Genomic DNA, 18610 nt, shown 5'->3' on the forward strand with positions numbered 1-18610 from the left:
CTCAGTTTGCAGGATGTGCGTCTATCCTACCAATCTATTTGTAGATATTTGTGAATATAGGGATTTGTAATTAAATCTACTAATTCAGCATTTTTTTGTGGTATCAGAATTTATCTACTGTTTAGAGACATGAAACAGATCATCAGAAATTTTTTGGGAGGTACTCACAAATTACCAGAAGCTATGGAAATCTTTTGTTGGAGTTGACAGATTTATAGTTAAATTACATACTCTTTTATAAAGGAGAAAAATATGAAAGTGAAATGCAGACAATACCATAGTAAAGTTACCTTATAATGCATTTGTTAACAGCACTTGTCATTAATAGTAGGAAAAACTAGACATTTCTTTTTCCAAGAAATCCAGGGAAGTTTTAATCTTCGGCATAGTCTTTGCTTGTAGCTCAAACAAAGAAAAGTTACAAATACTCTGGATCAAATAAAAGCTTTTTCCCAGAACTTTGTCACCTAAACTTAATTAGAATTCCATGGTCTGATTTTTTTCAAAATTACTCTGTTTCTCTCAGGATTTCAAAGTAGTCTTAGACCTCTCATGTTATGGAAACTTATTTTTATTTGAACAATATGCTTTTAAAAGTTAGGGATGAGAAACCTTAGAGGTTGTACCCAGGACCATATGTGGCACTTATTTAGTTTAACTCTTCTGTGTTGCTCCATGTAGGACATTAAAAAAAAAAATTATTTTTTCCCAAACATTTTGTTGGCTGCTGTAAACTGCACTTTTTAAAATAACATTACTTGCTTCACATAGAGGTGGAACTAGAGGCCAAATTATGTGAGCTCATTATTAATCTGTCAATAGTTTAAAGACTTGGGTAATTTATTTCAGAAGGTCATTTAAGAACTGCACCTAAGTGGCAGCAAGATAGGGATAGACAGAATGTTTCCTTCTATTGTACCTTTTATGACTTTTCACTGTTATGAACATATCATTATGGGCTTTCATTAAGTCATAGCAGCAGAATTTGAATCAATTATCTTCAGATATTTTCCCCATGAGTTGAAAGGACAATAGAAAAGTGGCAGTCAACTTCTGTGTATATCAGCACATAGAAGGCATTGTGACATATACTTTGTTTGGGTAATTATTGAGTGTAAGGCAGATAACAGCAATTAAACTTGAAGATTCCTATGTTGCAATTCCTTAAAAAAGCCCTGAACTAAAGTAATGACTACAAATCATAGCCTAATACATTTTTGGTATCTCTATCAGAAAGCAGTTTGCTAGAGTGGGTGTGTAATGTAGTTATGTCTCTGGGATATTAAGAAGCTGGATTCTATTTACAATTTTGCCTGAAGAGACTTGACTGTATCTCTTACATTACTTGCAAAGTGAATGGATAAAATTTGTGTACAGTTTAGTAGCATTATCAAGGGTTAATAGTGAGGATATTACCAGTAAAAAATGGTCTCTGCCTTGTGACCTTGAGGCTTTCTGACTTGCAGGCTCTCAGCATCAGTGTGCCAGCTCCTAGACCAATGACTTCTTTGTACAAGAGGCTTTCAGGCATATCCCTGAATTGCTGCATGTTATTTTTTTTTAGGTATTTTAGTGGAAAGGTTGTTAAATGGCATTTTAGAATCCTCTTCTGTGTTAATTATCTGATATGTCTGAGAAAGAGTTTTAAAAACTTTGGAATATGTCACTTCAATTTTGTGTTGAGCTCTAGGAAGTAATATCTTTTTTTTTTTTTTTTTGGCATTTTGTAGAGGATATAATTTTGTAAAACTTAGAAACAAAGTGCCTAAGACTTTTGTTTATGTGTGTGACCTATCCCTCCTTAATGCACTGTTTTACAGTGTCATTGGATTTTGGGTTTTCATCTGTTTTACTTCTGCCTCAAAAATTAAACAAGAGAGGGATTTTAAATAGTTCCAATTAGTCCAAGGTCTGTGCAAGTCTACTTGCTTGGTAGGCAGTTTGGCTTCCTTGTTTTTTTGGCCAGCGCACAGATGTGAAGAATGATAAATTATAGTGGTTATACTGCATAGCTGCACAATTTGCAGAACATGAACAGCCAGACATTTGCTACTAATTTTTTTTTGGTGTGTGTTGCTTTTCATCTAATAGCTTGTAGAGGAAAGTTAATTTGTATAAACTAACTTGGAAAGCAGTCTAATGCTTTTGAAGGTTCCTATTTCCAGAGTGGAAGGAAAAGTGGAAATAAACTTATTTCCAAGTTTAACAGACTTCAAATGTCTGCTGAGGGGCTCTGTGGAATTCCCAAGCCTATGCAACCATACCTGCTTTGTACTGTGTGTATGTGTGATTTTTTCAGCTGCACATGAAACCTTACCTTAAATCTTTCTTTATATGTTTACACATCCTAATTATTAATACTTATCACCTCACCCTTTACAGGTAACAAAGAAATACTTAATGTTTGGACATTGGATTCAGAGTTTGTGTCACCTTTTACTTCTTACCTCATATTAAAGAATTAAATCTAATAAAAGTTCTTGTGCTCATTTGTTGGATTTCTCATCTAGAGTCAGTTTGGTAAAACTAGTGGGACCCCTTTGTGTCTGTTTGTAGAATGTTTAGTCTCTCAATCCCAAAACAGTTTCTTCCTCCTCTAAACCTTTTCACCCTTTAAATGCAATTGTTTTAATACAGCTACCATTATAAATTTCAAATACAAATATTTAATATAGTATTTTTAATTTTGTCTGGTCTGAACTGGAGAAATGTAGATAGAAATTGCACGGCTTAATATCACACCAAAGTCTTGGATCTGGTTTTTTCAAAGATACAAATTTTGAAACTGAAAAGCACATGTACGGACATTAACACCTGCCCTCTGTATAAATATATATGATGGCATATATAGAACATTTGGGGAAAAAAGGAAAAGAGAAGTTTCAGAAAAAGTTCTGCAGGGTATAAAAAGTGTCTGTAACTTTAGAAGTAGCACCATGGAGTATGTTCCCTTGATTTTACTGCTCATGCAGCTTAATAGACAGTTCTAGGAACATAGGTTTATTTTAGTGTCTTAGCAGAGGCCAGAGCAACATTTGTCTGCAGCAGTTGCAATTTTTCTTTTCTCTGTCTTTTCCCTTCTCACATTTTGTAACTGGGGCAGGATATGTGAGCTCTGGAAGGAGTGACTTTAGGTTAATTCCAGTTCCTGACTGTCTCTGAGCTCATTATTGCTTCTGTTTCCTCATCTTGTTTTCACTTTTACATTAAGACAACCTTCCATGCAATCTGGCCATGGTTGGTGAGCATGGCTTCCTACCTTCCTGCCATCTGGAGCATTCTTCTCTCTTTCTCTTACTTAATTGCTGTATAAGCTCAGACTTTAACTGAACACATCTATTTCCTGACTATATAACATGCAACTCTGTGTTAGTGAACAGCCATAGATACGAACTGCTGGTGTTCCCTGCAAAATAGAGCTGTTTTGCATTGTACCCCATTAGGCCTTCCCATTAAGATGGGATTTATTTTCTGCTGCCTTGATTGGGTAAAATGTTAAGTATGGATAAGCCCAGGGAATCACTATTGAGGAGTCAGTGTCTAAAAAGGCTGAAAACATTTGTTATTTATTGACTACTAAAGGGAGAGTAAGGTTTTGCCTCTTTCTTTTGTTAACCTGATAATGCAGATATTCTTGAGAGATTATTCTGCTGTATCTTTTGCTCTTGGAGGCTTTGACAAAACCAGTGTTTTCTTTTCATCATCCTGTGGGACACAAATTGTGGGCCCCCTTTCCCATTTTCTCCTGCAGTTTTTAACAGCCATGTGCAAAGAGAGTGTGGTTCAGTGTGTAACTGAAAGCCATGCCAGAAAGCATCAGGAAAATAACCTGCTCTCTTCCAGGCACCCTTCCTGTTGCTTAAGAAAGAGGAAGAAGAATTTGAGGATCAAGAGAAGAATGGCAACAGATCTGTTTCTGCTTTTGTAAAGACCAGTAGCACAGGGATTGTCATGTAGAGAGAAAAGGGGTTACATAGGGACATCTCTATTTTATGGGGTTTTTTTTAAGTTCCCTGTCCATTCCTCAGCCTCTGAAGACAGCATATCAAAATTGAACCTTCATTTTGAGTTCTGCTTGAGTTCATGAAGATACTGTTACTGAAGGCTTTTCCAATTTCACGTGACCCGGAAAAGTTGCCCTTTTTCGAAGCTGCAATGCCTCCTGTGTTTTTCTCTCCATCCTATTCAGGACACAGTAGCTGGAGAAGTGTTGTTAGTGTAGGTATTTTTTCTTTCTTTCTGAATATGTCCACAGAAATGTTGCACACCACAAAAGATGCAAAGAGCTCAATTTGACATTGGCTGTAAATATAAAAGCAGAAGAATTGTAACACTACTAGGAAGAGAGGAAGCAACTACACTAGAATCCATTACTCTGAAGCTATTTATGAAAACTGCTCCTGTTTCAATCTAAATGCTTCAACAAAAATGTAGAAATTATTTATGTATTCCTTTTGAAGATATATGTATGAATTCAGTGTACTACAGGGTTTATATATCAGTAAAATTTGAAAGCAGTAATACAAGGAGAAATGCTCATTAAGAATGACAAGGTGCCTCTTATCTCCCTGAGGAGAAGGATGCCTTTCCCACAGCAGAACGTTCTCTAATCCCAGCAGTCCCAGCAGAAGGAAGCTGCTGGCCCCAGGGTGAGGAGGATGAGGGTGGATTGTGCGTGGGTGAGACCTGCCCTCTCGTGGAGAGAGGAAACATCTTTCCCTGGCTGTGTGCAGTGTCTGGCAGCATGGGCTGAATGCAGCCTGAGGAGGTGATACCATAGTTCATATTGATTTTGGAAACTAGACAACTATTTAGTCACAAATTCCCTTCATTCTCTTGGAAAGGTGAGAAGTGGAAAACTTTTTTTCTGAGAATATCTAATTATATTGGTGTTAAACACTGGGAGTTCCCATCTGTTGTTTTTTTTTTTTTTTTTTCCTGATTCTCCTGTCTGATTTTGGTGTGTATGTTGGCTATAGATTTCACTACATAAGGCTATTTCATACACCCATAAGCTAGATAAACATCATTGTAGGCTAGCAAGAAAACCATAACATTTAGCACAATTAATTTTCTATTGCCTGGCTGACAGCTTTGGAGAAAGTGGTTTTGAAATGTTTCTTAATACCTTACTAGTCCAACTATTTCCTATGAAAGGACAATTTTTTGAAAATCATAATGGATGGTATTGTCCCTGTGTCTTGAATAGTACTGACAATTGTATCTTCATAATATTTTGTTTTGAATTATCCATAATAGTGAGGGAGACAGTGAATGCAAATGGTGTCTGAAGGTAGCATTTGTCCTATGTTCTATGATTCTATGAGAATTTTGGGAAAATTTAGACTAGGATACTAAATATAGATTGATTGCCACTTACTAAGATGAGAATATACCCCTCTCTTTGGTTCTTTGCTCATGGAAGTTACCCTCTTTTCATACCTATGACTTTTGCTACTAACTAGAGATTACTTTGAGAAGTAAAATCACACTGCAGAATCTATACTTTGTATTTGAGGCCTTTTTCCTGGCATCTGTATTCATGCCCACTGCATATTTATTCATTGTACGTTCAGTCATCTAATATTTTTTTATGTAATTATGAACTTTTATAAGCACATGAACACTGTTCCAGTGCATGGTAATATGTCATAGACTACACCACATCTGTAATTTCAGCTATTGTTATGACTAATGATTGTGTGGCGCACTAAATAATGAGAAAGGTGCTGTTTTCAGGTGGTTTCACTCTTTTCTTATTTCATAATAGGAATGTCTCAGAGGCTGTTAACAGGCCATGTAGCTTTTCTTTACTTGTGCTTTCTATGTTTACCTAATTAGCCCATAATACCTGCCTATGGCTTGGGAATGCTGTAAAGATGGCAGTACCTTGATGCTTCTACAGAGCTTTGTACAGCATTAATGCTAAAACATGCAACTACTGTTATACAATTATCACCTCTTTGATGAACAGTGGCTTTGATGCAAGGATCCAAAGGAGCTGGGAGAGAGTCAATATTCCTGTGTTTCTTTTCACAGAGTGGGTATTCACATTGCTGCTTCTGGCCTCTGCCACCAGCCTCTGTCCTTACCCCTCATTGTAGTTTATCACAAGAGCTGGGAATTCTCTTAGAACACTGTACTTCCAATATTTTCTTGATAATTTTCACCTGGGGAACAGATGCCTTTAAAATCAGTGTCTTAACATTCACCACTTTCCACAGTATGATTAAATTAGCAAGCATCTGCCCATGGTCTATAGTTGCCTAATTGTTCATTTTTACTGCAAAGTGTTTAATAACTATTTTTGTTTCCTCTTCATGTGATTTAGGTTACCATGGCCTTTACTGTGAGGAGGAGTACAATGAATGCCTCTCTGCACCCTGCCAGAACGGAGCCACCTGCAGAGACCTTGTCAACAGCTACGAGTGTGTGTGCCTTGCTGAATATGAAGGTAGGCTGGGGTTTGCAATTGTTCTCTGCATTTTTAATGGTAGTTTCTGTTACAAACAGAGAGATGTATCCTGAGCGGAAATATATCCCCCATGTTAAATTAGCAGAGAAAAACTTCAGTATTGATCCTGATCCCTTAATCTTTATTGGAATTAATAGTTAAGATTTAGCTCCTCTGTGAGGAATGCATGTCCTGGTCTGGGCACAAACGGATTTTCTCTGTTATTCTCAGGTGTAGTTTTTTCTGCTGTTTTTAAGATTTGTTAGAAAGTGATGAGATTTTTAGAAAAACCATAACTGTTAAATAGGTTTTCCATCAGTTGTTGTTGGAGCCTTTAACTGAGAGCTTTCAAGTTATTTTTTTATTTTCTCAAGTGAAGTGAGCTAAAAACATAATAAGTAAAGATTAGTATTTGAAATAGTTTAGTACAAAGGAGTAGAAATAAAAGCTTTATCTTGATCATTTAGAAGACTGTAAAACCTAGAGAGAGTAGTAGGTCTGTGCTTTTCCATGTTAACTGCAGCTAGTCTTACATCTGTGTTCAAATGGAATCCATCTTTTACATTTCTTAAATAATTTATAAGGTAGATGAGAAGACTGTTTGGCTATACAAAATCTTTTCTCTCACAGTAGATTTCAGCTGTAAACAAATTAACACGTATCAGTGGCCTGTGACAAGTCCTTCTGGGGAAGACTAAAGTGGTACTTTTTTAGTGTACTCTGTGTTGAATCGTGCTGTGAGAACATTTTGTAATTTTATATGCTATTAGGATTACAAATAAATAAATAAATATTCTACACAGAATGGCTGTGTTTTAAGGAACATTGCTCCAGCATTTTCTCATTAAGCATATCAGTCCTTATCTCTGCTGATAACTAATGCTCACTTAATAGCTGCTAGAGGCTAAATATGCATTTCACGCTGGTGATTGCACTGCTCTTTGACTGTAGATACAGAATTCATCATTTTAGAGGCCCGGTGAGGAAATGGCCCTCAGCTTTTCATGACAGTTTAAGCGGCATTTAACTATGATGTTCACCATAATGTTCATCTTCTCACCCGACCTGTGGGTGCAGCTGGAAGCACGGCATGCACAGCACATTGTACTGCAAATGGAAGCAGGACACCTGGTCCTGTAAGCAGCTTTTGCTGGTCACTGAGCTCCCACCATTCCAGGACATGAGGTGTTGAGTGGCACCAAGGAACAGACCCGAGGTATCCAGCTCAAGATCGACGTGGGCCATCAGAGGCCTCAATCTTGGCACTACCACCCCAGCCCTGCCCATCTGCGGTGCCCCTTCTGCCCCTTCTGCCTGCAGAAGCTGGCAGACAGACAAGAGCTCTCAGGGCTGGGCTGGGCAGGGCTGGAGCTCGTGCCAGCAGGTACCTATGGGCTGCTGCCTCTGTTGGTCCTCACCCACAGGATGCTCAGCTAGAGTGCTCTGCCTTTTTGCTGCTAACACCACAAATGTCAGCAAAATGATTTTGGCAGGTCTGTAGTGAGTATGTGTATGTGTGCATGCATATTACATATATATATACACAAAAGTTTTATCTGAACAGTAGACCCCAAGAAAATAATGCTTGTAGCAGTGGCATTGGAGTCTCTCTTCTGGACCCTAGGTGGGAATATGCTGTGTTATGTTTTGTATGCCAGATGCAGCTTGCACTGTCTTCTCCAAGGTAAACTTGCTGGATTCATGAGGCCTACACTGGGCATGAAAAAGTGAGGATAGTGGCATGAAGTAGAGCCATCCAGTTATTTATTTTTAACTCTATATTTGAATATTTTTTAAATATATTCCTCATTTCCAGCATCTGATAATGAGAGGTATCAGAATGCTTATGTATGTTATTAAATAAATTTTTACATAAAGTTCTTAGTCAAGACAATTATTTTTGACATGTTACTGAAGAATTTTAGATAACTGATCCATTTATGCTTCATTATATGTTTCTTCATGGACATTTACTGCCTCTCCTAGCCCACAGCCTGTGAGAAAAGCGGAGAGGAGGCACGAGTGTAAAAAGTTTAGCCAGCATGAACCACATGGCTTTAGTGTTATGACATCATTAACCCAGAAGGACAGGTTTGGAGTCTGCACACTCATCCAAGTGAAGTCAAGTTATCACATGTACTGATTCCATGCTGCCAGTATTAGTCATGTCAATGGCAATTACTGATTTTTCCTTTTCAGGAAGGCATTGTGAATTATACAAAGATCCTTGTATTAACATCAACTGCCAGAACGGTGGCACTTGTGACAGCGAAGGTCTAAATGCTACATGTATTTGTGCACCTGGATATGCAGGCAAGTGATTTGTGTGTTACACAGAACATCTAGTTGTCATTGTTCACTGTGTCTAGAGGACGACAAGTACCAAGGCTGTGTCTCTTCAAGAAAGGAATTAATTTGGGCTTTGCTGTATTGCAAGCGGTCTAGTGAGAATGAAAAATTTTTGATATTAGTTACATCTGCTTTGAATTTTGCAGCAAAAAAAAAAGCCTGTTACTAAAGTGACTTCACAAAGCTAATAGCTATTTAGCACGGCTTATGACCTTACTATTTCAGAGTAGATTGCATTTTAAAAATAGTATTTTGAAGATTTCCAGGTAACCCAACATACTAATTGGACACTGTTGAAACTGGAAAATGTTTTAACAGTGACCTTAGCTACTGTGTGCTCAAGAAACAGCTTATTCCATAATCTTAATATGCAATTGCTTAAAGCCCTAAAGTACTTGTTATGAATCAATTTACACTTTCAGAGTACTGGTAAGAAACTAATTTAATCTTTTGGCTTTGTACTTAGACTGATGCGATTGATGTAATCCAAATATCTGTTGTCAAGGTAATTTACAATTTGATGTTCTGTTAGTCATGTAAGGTAATATCCAATGTGAGAGTAATAGGTAAACTCATTCATAGCTGGTTTATAGATCAAATTGTGCTTTTTCATCAGTTCTAATTAAAGGGCAGTTTTTGGAACTAAATTAGCTTTCCATTGTACAGTGTCAGTTTTTCAGGCACTGATTATCTACATTATTGTATCAGAATATCTGTGATCATCTGCTATACCACATTTTCTTGGGATGGAAATTATATCTAGAGAAATGAGACAGAGTCTGTGTGATGTTAGCCAGGTCCCTTAGTTCTCAGGCTTTATTTTCACCTGGTTGAATAAGGGTAATACTTCCTTCTTGGAATCCTTTTGATGTTCTGAGAATAAAGATGTATTGCACTACAAGGTGTTTTGCAGCAAGAGAGAATTTAAATGACTGAAGATGTACCTGCTACATCAAGCACTTGCCATACATAATTTTAGTTTTGTTTTTTTTTTTTCCCTATGTAAGGTGAAGAATGTGAACTTGATGTAAATGACTGTGACAGTAACCCATGTCACCATGCTGGAACTTGCATAGATCAGGCTGGTGGTTACACCTGCCATTGTCCTCATGGATGGGTTGGTGCAAACTGTGAAATACGTAAGTTTTGTAGTTCTCTAAGCATTTCTAAAAACTTGAAGTTATATTAATGAAGTTTGTATTTATCCTTGAATACCTATCTGCACAAATACTCTGAATTGTATGTAAATGAACAAAATCATGGTAAATTCATTTTCATTTTGGCCATTGCATTTCAAAACTGGTTGTGAAAGTTAAAAACTTCTGTTTCTGGGCAACCTGCTTTGATTGATTTTGAGGAAATCACTTTGCAGAAGGAATTTCAAAGTATTTTGATCTGCAGATTTTTCTTCTACAGGTCCATGTAGCCATGTGAGGATCTTTGTCCTCAGCCTTTCCCTGAGCTGTGAATTGGCAGGATGGAGGGAACTTAATTCTTGTCCTATCTAGAAAGGCCATATTGTGCTCTTTTATAAACAGGTGCAACACTTCTGAACTCACTGGAGTTGAGACAATGGTGCAATGGATTTCTTTGAGCTCTGAAATATGAATCTATTAGTAAATGTGCTTCTGTTCATCTTTCCAGTTCTCTTTGCCATATTTATTATATTCTTTTAGCAGTTTGTACATAATGGTTAATAATGTGATGGAAATTAAATTTCAACACTGCATGCTAACTTTGTATTGGACCATCCCTCTAAATGCTAGAAAAAGACACAAAGCCAGGCTTATCAAGAAACTGGTATTTGGGTGTCTTTGGACTAAAGAGATCACATTTTATCCTTTGTGATTTTCTGTTACTGGCCATGAAGGAGGCTATTGGTACTTAATCTTTTTTGTAGAACCACCCTATTTATAGTTTCTCACTTTTCACCAGCTGGTTTAGCTGCTTGAAGTGACTACCTTAACAGGATTTCAGGGTTATCTTCTTGTCAGACTGTTATTTTTAGTTTCCAAGTGCTGTATATACAACAAACTAGACAAGTTGTATGCTGCCTGGATGAATTGTGATATTTTTAAATATCATCTTATGGGCCTTACCAGTATTAGCAATTCCAATTAAATAGAATTAAATTTGTCTTAATTATAAAGAGGATCTTATTCCTTTCAAAAGGAAATACATTTGCCTAAAAAGTTAATAGAGCATTCATTGTAAAAATGCTTACAAATGTCTCATATGAATTCTCTAATGCCTGCTAGTTATTTGTTAATATCATTACCTTTGCCACTTTTACAATTATTAATATAGTTACTGAGGTGTGCCAAACCATGTGGTTACTTGAAAACTAACACTATGAAGAATTTCTAGTACAGACGGTGGTGTGCATTGAAATTTTATACTTAATTAATTTTATGAACATTAATATAACAACTGAAAATATTGTGATTTTGAGTTGTCATATGCTGTTTCTAATCTCTGGAGTATAAGATGTTAATCTTTATATTTTGATATGGTGACGAAAAAGGGAAGAAATTTTTCTCATTTTTGTCATCCAGAGATGGAAGACATGAAATCTAAATCAGAAGTGTCTTGCCATATATCTGCACACATTAGATCTGAATTCAGCCTAGCCTGACAGAAACCACTATGTGTGATAAATGTGCTGCAGAATAGACGTAGAAGCCCATCCCAAACTGCAGAGAGCACAGCTGTATTCCCTCCCTCATACCCTGACTGGGCAAACTGCAGTAACAGCTCTTTAGAAACATTAAATCACTGAATGACTCAGGCTGATCAAAACTTTACTGACCTCTGAAAAAGATAAGAGAAACAGTCAGTCCTTAAGCTCAGCTCACTTTTGTGGACAAAGTCGAAGCACCCCTAAACTGGGAGGTCTCTGGGACAACCTTCCCTCTTGTGACAAAGAGCAGCCATTTCTCCAAACTGCCCAGCTGAAACCCACATGCGTTACAGCTTCAGGCCTTCTCACCACCTCCCTCTAAAATGGATTTCTTTTTTTTTCACCGTCCTTGTACATTCCCTGCATTTCTACTATAGATCGAGATTTTATCCACAGATGCCACTAAACTCAAGATTTCAACTCGGGTGCTTGAATTATCTGCCGTCATCAGCATCCTTGAGAGGTGGCTTCTCAGAATATCTTAACCTCCCAAAGCATATGCTTGGAAGCCCTGTTTCCAGACTGTTTGTGATTGAGTAAAGAGAGTTTCTAAATCAGTGCAAAGCAGAAGTACATTTGGAAAAGGAACAGGCACCTACTAGAAATAACTTTTGCAGAGTGCTACATTTCTGTAGTCAGGATGATTCAAGTCTGTTCCTCTTTTGAAATAATATGAGACCATAGGCTTAGAAGACTGCCAAAAATGAACCCTGGGGGGAAGCACAGGTTAATTAAAAATATTCTGACCTATGCTATAGAGAAACAGATCTGAGGACATAGGCAATTGATAGAAAATCTGTTTGGCATGGACATAGTTTGAGGATGAAGAATATTTATACAGAAGATCTGGAATACTTAAATACAAGAAGCCTCTTCCAGATTGGCTTTACTTTAAGGATTGCTTTGAGAATCTCAGGGAAATTATGCTTGGGAAAAGACCCCAGTGGGCTCCCTACTGTAGAACCTTATGAGTTGTCCTTTTTGTCCTTGAAATGCTGAAGTCTCTACAGTCTGGGGGAGATAGGTACAAGCAAGTCTGTGTTTCAGATTAAAAGCCAAGAGTGTTTAGTACATGTTATACAACACATTTTAGTAGAAGGCTTCACTATTTGAACAAACTGCACAAGAGGATTGGTTGGTTCCTACAAGCTTTTGCATAAAACCTGCCTGGCTTTAGAGAACCTGTGGTATGAAACAATATAATGTAAGAATAACTCGATGATTTTTTGTTACTTGGGTTATACAGGAGATCAAACTAGATAGATGCTCCTATATGAACTTAAAAATCAGTAGACAAAAGGGGGTGAATATTCAACATAGCGCCATTCAAATTTGTAGCATCTTAGGCTTGGTGGTATATTGGTAACATAGCCTGGGAAAGTTCAAATCACCGATCTCCATAGCTTCAAAAGTCTGAAATACTGAAAATGAATATCATAAAGTAGTAATAGTCAGCAGGACGAATATAAATTACTAATTAATGACAACCTTTTATTTCTTATTGGCAGATCTGCAGTGGAAGTCTGGTCATATGGCAGAGAGTCTAACAAATATGCCTCGTCACTCCCTCTACATCATCATCGGGGCCCTGTGTGTGGCCTTTGTCCTGATGCTGATCATCCTGATCGTGGGCATCTGCCGCATCAGCCGCATCGAGTACCAGGGCTCTTCCAGGCCAGCCTACGAAGAATTTTACAACTGTAGGAGCATTGACAGTGAATTCAGCAGTGCAATCGCTTCCATCCGACACGCCAGGTTTGTGCTGGGGATGCTGATGTCCTGGGAGTCTGTTCTGATGTGTCATTTCAGTTCATGCACGGCACACCGAAGCGCCGTTGGCAGAGTGAATGGGCTGCTCTGCTGGGGAAACACCAGCACTGCTCGCTGTTCTCATCTGAAGTGTGACAATACAGCAAAACTCCTTGAAAACAGAGTTATTCTGACTTTATTTGGTGTAACTGGTGAAGTGGGACAGATGCAGAGTTCTTAGCCTGTCAGATCTTCTGTTAGGGATGTAAAGATTCTTTAGCTGCGACACACAAATAATATGATAATATAGGGAAGGCACATTGATTTTTGTGACTGATTTACCAGATTATTCAGTGAGAATCTCTTCACTCATTTTTTGTGCTCCTATTTGGCTTTCTTACTTGCTTTCCTAGAGACAGTATTTTTTTTTACTTTGAAATTTAATGGAGCACTTGCAAGGCAGGACATTGAGTATCAGAGTAATACAAAAGTAGTAGTGGAAGGGATTTGAGAGCTCAAGTGTAAGCCATGGCACCAATATAGCATTAAATACACCAAGCTCCCTGCCAACAATTGTGTTTAAAAACTTCCAAAGGAGTTGAGTAGATTTACAAAGGGCTTTCCTAAAATCTAGCCTGTATTTTCTTTGCTATTAAGTTGTCTGCTTACTTCTTACAGCTCTCCAGGCTGTCATGAAGGATAATTTATCACTGTTCATATCACTTGTAAATCAGGTGCTGAGCCCTCCACCACTTCTCTTTTATGATAAAAACAAACCAAGCAAAGCAACATTTTTCTTTCCTAGGTTTGGCTAACCCATTCTTTCAATATCTCCTTTCAGATCATGTCAGCTTCTTTATTGTCTTCCTGGGACTCACTCCAGATTGTCTTCCTTTTTATTTCTTTTTTTTTTTTTTTTTTTTTTTTCTGGAGGGGGGATCCCTAAAGCTGGAAATAGTCTTCTGTCTGAAGATTTATGTGCACCAGATAAACTGAGTAATCACGTCCTGCATCTTATTTATGGCATTCCTGTTAAAACAAGCAAGTTTCTTTTTTGGATGTTTATTTTTTCCCCTTCTTTCTTGTGACAAATGACATGCTTTTATGATCTCTTAGACTTTTTACTCATCCCAAGATCCTCTGTGCCATTTTGCTTCCTAGCCAGTATTGTTTCTTAGTGTTTGACTTCTCTCTTAATAGGGTAGAACTTTCATTTTTGGTGTTTCTTTTTCTCATTTCTTCAATTAGTCAAGATCGCTTCAAATTCCAACAGAGTATTCATGTTTTACCATTAAAATACTCTTAAAACAACTGAGGAAGACATGTTCCTGTGCACTGACATGGAGAAATGTGTGCATATTGGTTGGTGATTGCTGGTAATTAATTTTCTGAATGGTTCAGTTCTGTTTCAGTCAAGATTAAATAGGTTAAATTGTACAACTGCTGAAGTCATCAAAATTGTCTGAAGTGGGTGAGGCATTCCCCCAGGCTCAGTTAATTGCATCACAGCTTGGGGTAGTAGCCTTCAAAGTGTTCCAACTTCAAAAAAGTTCTTAGACTGTGATAGATTAATGATGATTTTTCAAATCCATATTATGTAGTTAGAAATTATTGTCCATTGAGGGTTTCCCTATCTTGGAAAAGATAATTCTACTTAATACAAATGAAAATAAATGTTTTCATTCCAAACAACTTTCAGTGCCTCCTAGAATTTGATGCTGTACAAAAATCCAAGTAATGCATGGAGGTTTATTGTGGAGATTGTTGTGTATAATTTGGGTTCAGAAAGATATACACCACTGTTTTGGTAATTTCAATCCAGGAAAAGGAGCAAAACTTTTATAGTTGTTTTTGCATAAATTCTTAAACCTACATATATAAGGGTCTGAATTTTTTCTATTGCTGTATCTAAGAAATCTACCTTCAAATAGCAGAAAGTTCAGCATTTCCTGAAAATAATTCCCTTTCACAGTTAGTTACCAAAACTTGCTAGTAATTTTAGAAAATGGAGGCCAAGGGAAAAGTTAGTAGATTATTTTCTTTAAAGGGAAGCTTTCTGGTGAAATCTGGTGTCTGGGGGTGTGGATGCCTGTTGCATATTCAGTAAATTATTTTAAAATTACTTGTTCATGGTTTCTCAGCATTTTTTTCTAGATAGTTTTTTTATCACTTGATCTTACTAATCAAGGTACTTGCTGTAAGACAAAACCAATGTGCTTGAGGATCATTGCTAATAAATGTCTACTTCTGAATGTTCCTAGGATTAGCAGATCAGAACTAGGTAGTTTTCTGAGCAGATGAAGCACAGTTTTCTTTAGCATTCATTATGCAGACAGTAAAGAAATATTCATTTTATTTTAAATTTATACGTTTTAAAGCTGGAAAAGTGTAATGAAATAGTTGACCACTGACTGGCTATGGCAGCCATAAGTTCCACTCACTGAAATGAAACCAAGATCTGTTACTGAAACAGAACTGTTCACTTTAGAAGATCATTCAGACTGAGTTCATGAATTATCTGGTGACAGACTGTGCTGCAGTTACTTCTGTGTGTGCCCAGATATCAGTAGCCTTCATGCACCAGTTACAGTGTAGTTTATTTAATTTTTCTTTTCACATGCTGATCTGTCCTGTCCCTGTGTCAGTTGAAAAGTCTGGTTCATCAGACTCTGATTAAGTTTTCTTGTCACAGCAGGGTCAGCTTCTCTCTGCTGCATGTTCTCCCCATCCCTGTGGAGTTGCCTGTGTCAGACTGTGGTCTGACTAAGCTTTCTGAATCAGATGAGCATCAGCACACACTCATTTCTTACCATTTCCTGGCAGAGATCTCTGTCAGCTTCCTTTTTGTAGAAGTGTGATCACGTGCTTATATACTCTGGTCTCCACATCACCTGCCAATTGCTTAATATACATCCTCTCCCAGGGTTAATTTTCTGGGGTTATAGCTTAATTATTCTGAGCAGGACACAGTACCACTTGCACACCTGACCTTTTCTCTGCATAATGCAGAGGAAATAAGTCTTCTCATTCTCCTGCTGTAGAAGCCAAAAGAATGCCTTCTTCCTCTCAACATGCTTTATCCATTTTTTTTTTTTTAATTCTTGTCTCTCACTTCTCTTGTTTAAATTTTATTCATGGACTCATTTTGCCAGTTGCTGGTTTTGAGCAGAGTAGCAACATGTGGTTGGTTTCTTTATTCTGTTTCTGGGTGAACTCTGAACTTCTGCCTGTCCCCCCGAAGTCAGAAGATACCATTTCCTCAGGTTTCAACCGTCAAATGTTCTCAAAAATTTACTTGCTGGAGTTGAGGTTAATAACTCTCCATAGTTAGTCATCTCTTGAAATGTTGTTTGAAGGAAGTGGAGGAGCAGGACCATTCCAAATGTGAAGATGATTTGCAGTGTCTGTCACACACACACATACACACACAGAGATGCCTTTGCCAATAATTGCTGCAATGAACATGTACTGTCCTCAGAATTGTCATGGAACCTGCAGTTTCTCTCAAGCTACACAGGTCTCTTTTGTTCAATACTTCATTGCAAAATATATTTTCTGATTGTTATTTCATGTACTTTTCTTTGTGATTATCTTTGTGATGTGTATTATTGTTATACACTGGTTAGCATGTCTGATGTGCACATTGGAACATCATCATCATCACCCATTAATGGACATGCCAAAGTTAAATGTTGAGCCTGAAGAACTTCCCCAGTGCTACTGCCACACAGCTTACCAACCCAAGCACATAATTATTCACAGTATGGCATTGAAGCTAACATTAAAATGATTATCTATCATGTCCCTCAAGTCTTTTTCCATAGTCAGTGCTTTCCAGGATTGAGATTTCCCCATGCAGTGTCTATTCTTTGTTAGATGAATAATCTTGTGTTTGGTTGCCCTGGAAAAAAAAACCAAACAACTTTATTCACTTGTTTGTATGTGCTTTTGTTGTAATCAGGCAGTTAATTGATCCAGCACACTCTGTAGCAGGAATAAGCATATTTTCACTATTGATTAGCCCTCGGTCATTGCCTCTTGCATATTGTATTGATAATTGGTTTGTGAGTTCCTATGCACAATCATTGAGCAGAGTTCCCATTTAACACTCCTGTCTTTAACATAAACCTCTGAGGTTGGTGATAACTCAGTTTGTTTGCTGCTTTGGGCAGTGACTGACTTCTGAACCACCTGATCAAAGCAATGTGGTTGTGCAGCTCCTGGCTCAACCAGACCATAAACAACTTGCACATGTGCTGTGCTCTTTTCTCAGCCTTTTCTAATTAGGGGCACATGTCAGCCCTGACCTAAAGGAGAAAACAGATTTTGTCCTGCTTCACTGTGTGCAACAGGCCATGTGCTTGCTACTGTCAGAAAGGGCAGGTAGACTTTGACTGAAATCTCTGGAGAATGTTCACCATCATTTGTATCTCTGCAAAGCTCTATTTCCTTTAAACCCTTGAGAGTGATGGTGGAAAAGGGTGATCCAGAATTCATTGCTGCCTCTGATTTAGTAAGCTGCCATGACTTGATTCCTTCATTCAGTTCTTGAAATTTTATCTCATTTGTAGAAAATCAGGTTTATCCATCATGATGGGGATGAGCAAATGTGACCTGTCTATATTTTTTAAAATAACCTATAGAAGAAGGCAGACTCTCAGTGTAGCCTATGGACAGCTGAAGTACTTTGAAAAATGAAATTTTTCACCATATATATCATAATGCTTTTAGCCATTTCAGTTTTGTCTGCAATTCTAAATCATGGAAAACAGGCAAGAATGAAATTGGAAATCATGAATCTGTATTAAAGTCTTGGAGGAAAATCAAGTTAATTTTGGTTCCGGCAAAATATTATCCCTAAAATCTGAATTTTCTGGGTTTTACTTTCCAGTATATGCAATGTAAATTCATATAGGCCTAATATAGTACATAAGTGCATAAAAATCCTTAGTGTGTATGACTACTTAAATAAATCTGTTTCTGTGTTTTCTCTACTATTTTCTCTGCATCAAGTCAATAAGAAAAAATACTTGACCTTTTTTTTCCTCATTTTCCTGTGATTTCTTTTGTAATATAGTTTATCCAAGCTCTCTGACTTTGTTTCTGATCACAGGCCATAACTCACTGCATTGTTGCTTTGATCTCATTCATATTTCTGTTTGTCACCAAAAATTTTCTTTTATTTCCAGGTTTGGAAAGAAATCCCGACCTGCAATGTATGATGCAACCCCCATTGCTTATGAAGATTACAGCCCAGATGACAAACCTTTGGTTACACTGATTAAGACAAAAGATTTGTAATCTAGTGTATCTTTTTTTGGATTATTTTTCAAAAGGATGGGCTACTAACCTAATTTAAATATTTTTAAGAAGAAAGC

General features: G+C 37.4%; 1 protein-coding gene across 1 annotated transcript in view; it reads left to right on the plus strand.

The window, feature by feature from the left end:
- DNER (delta/notch like EGF repeat containing) overlaps positions 1-18533 on the plus strand; it is a 114540-nt gene extending 96007 nt beyond the window's left edge. The window contains exons 9-13 of the mRNA XM_062499214.1: positions 6332-6454; positions 8654-8767; positions 9811-9942; positions 12992-13238; positions 18422-18533. Of these exons, the coding sequence (XP_062355198.1) occupies positions 6332-6454; positions 8654-8767; positions 9811-9942; positions 12992-13238; positions 18422-18533 (728 nt within the window). The remainder of the gene's footprint in view (positions 1-6331; positions 6455-8653; positions 8768-9810; positions 9943-12991; positions 13239-18421) is intronic.
- Positions 18534-18610: the final 77 nt, after the last annotated feature.

This window comes from Cinclus cinclus, chromosome 10 (genome assembly GCF_963662255.1).
Source record: "Cinclus cinclus chromosome 10, bCinCin1.1, whole genome shotgun sequence".
Taxonomy (NCBI): Eukaryota; Metazoa; Chordata; class Aves; order Passeriformes; family Cinclidae; genus Cinclus; species Cinclus cinclus.